The sequence below is a fragment of the Orycteropus afer genome, unplaced genomic scaffold (assembly GCF_000298275.1).
Source record: "Orycteropus afer afer isolate SDZICR_OR568_19922 unplaced genomic scaffold, OryAfe1.0 scaffold00099, whole genome shotgun sequence".
Classification (NCBI taxonomy): domain Eukaryota; kingdom Metazoa; phylum Chordata; class Mammalia; order Tubulidentata; family Orycteropodidae; genus Orycteropus; species Orycteropus afer.
In genome coordinates, this window is record NW_006921686.1 from 7,746,527 (window position 1) to 7,747,803 (window position 1,277).

The following is a 1,277-nucleotide window of genomic DNA, read 5'->3' on the forward strand; positions in this document are numbered from 1 at the left end:
GTCAACGGTTGGAACCTACCAGCCACTCTACAGGAGGAACATGAGTCTACGTAAAGATTACGCCTTGGAAACCCTCTGCGGCAGTTCTACTCTGTCCTCTAGGGGCGCTGTCAGAATGGACTCGAGGGCAATGAGCTTGGTTTGGATTTGCCTGCAGTTCTTGCTCAGTTCCAGCTCTGAGCACCGTGAAGATGTCAAAGAGGCCACCTTATGGATAGAAACTGAACGAATCCTCTTTATTTTGGCAAGGGGGGAGAAAAAAAAAAAAAGTCTTTCTGCCTGGGAACTGAGGGAAGGCCCCTCGGGATAGAGCGAAGGTGGGCCAACAGAGAACGGGTCCGAGGTCACATAGATCCGAAGGAGGGCTGTCAGAGCAGAGACCAACTTCACAGTATCCGTCCCGGGAGAACGGTTCTGGGTCTCGGAGTCCCAGAGCGTCACGAGCAGGGTCCTGGTGATCGTCGCGAGGGTCCCAGGGTCCAGTGGGGTCAGAGGTCTCGGAGGGGGGCGGCGGGCCGAAGGTCGCGGAACAGCAGGAGCCCAGAATCCGGCGCCACTCGAGGCGGGGGCTGAGGGAGGGGACGGGGACAGTGGCTCCCGCGGGACCGTTTGGCACAAAAATGGGGGAGAGCAGACAGGACGCTGCGCACTCACACCTGGGCGCGCGGGGGTGGGGAGGGTCGGGAAGGCCCGTGACGGCCGAGCCTGGGACTGGGATGGGGCCCACGGGGCAGGGGGGGACAAGGGTGGTCAGACCGGGGGAGCAGTGCCCCCGGCCGTGTGCATGCTGAAGTATTCAGTGAAGCCGGCGTGTGGCGCCACCGTCTGGGGCACGAGCGGCTGGTAGGGCGCCGTTGGGCCGTCCCAGCCCCGGTCGGCTGATTTAGGGAGCCGGGCAGGAGAGGGCGGGGAGACCGCGCCCGGCTCGGCCATGGTCACCACGCGGCCCCTCGGGGCCACCGCCGCCGCCACCGCCGTCTCCTCCACCTGCTTCCCGGCCTGGGAGGGGGGTCAGGGTAAGAGGCCGCCCGGGACCCCCGGGGGGGGCAGATGCGGCCCCGAAGGCCCGTCCCCCTACCCCAAAGAACTCCTCCACCCTCGGTGCGGACGCACGTGTCAGTCGGGGAACGAGTGGGTGGCGGGGCGCCTAGGCAGCGGGGCCAGGTACTCAAGGGGTGGTGTCGGGGCGCGACCGGCGAACTCGGGCGGCGGGCGGGGAGAGCCGCGGAAGGCGGGCGGCGGGGGCACCGCGCGTGGCGTCGGCGGGGGCGTGCGCA

At 67.1% G+C, this 1,277-nt stretch overlaps 1 protein-coding gene across 1 annotated transcript in view; it reads right to left on the reverse strand.

Moving 5' to 3' along the window:
- Positions 1-750: 750 nt before the first annotated feature.
- The window catches only part of TMEM145 (transmembrane protein 145), an 8,127-nt gene continuing 7,600 nt past the window's right edge, over positions 751-1,277 (reverse strand). The window contains exon 15 of the mRNA XM_007943132.1: positions 751-999. Within this exon, the coding sequence (XP_007941323.1) occupies positions 751-999 (249 nt within the window). The remainder of the gene's footprint in view (positions 1,000-1,277) is intronic.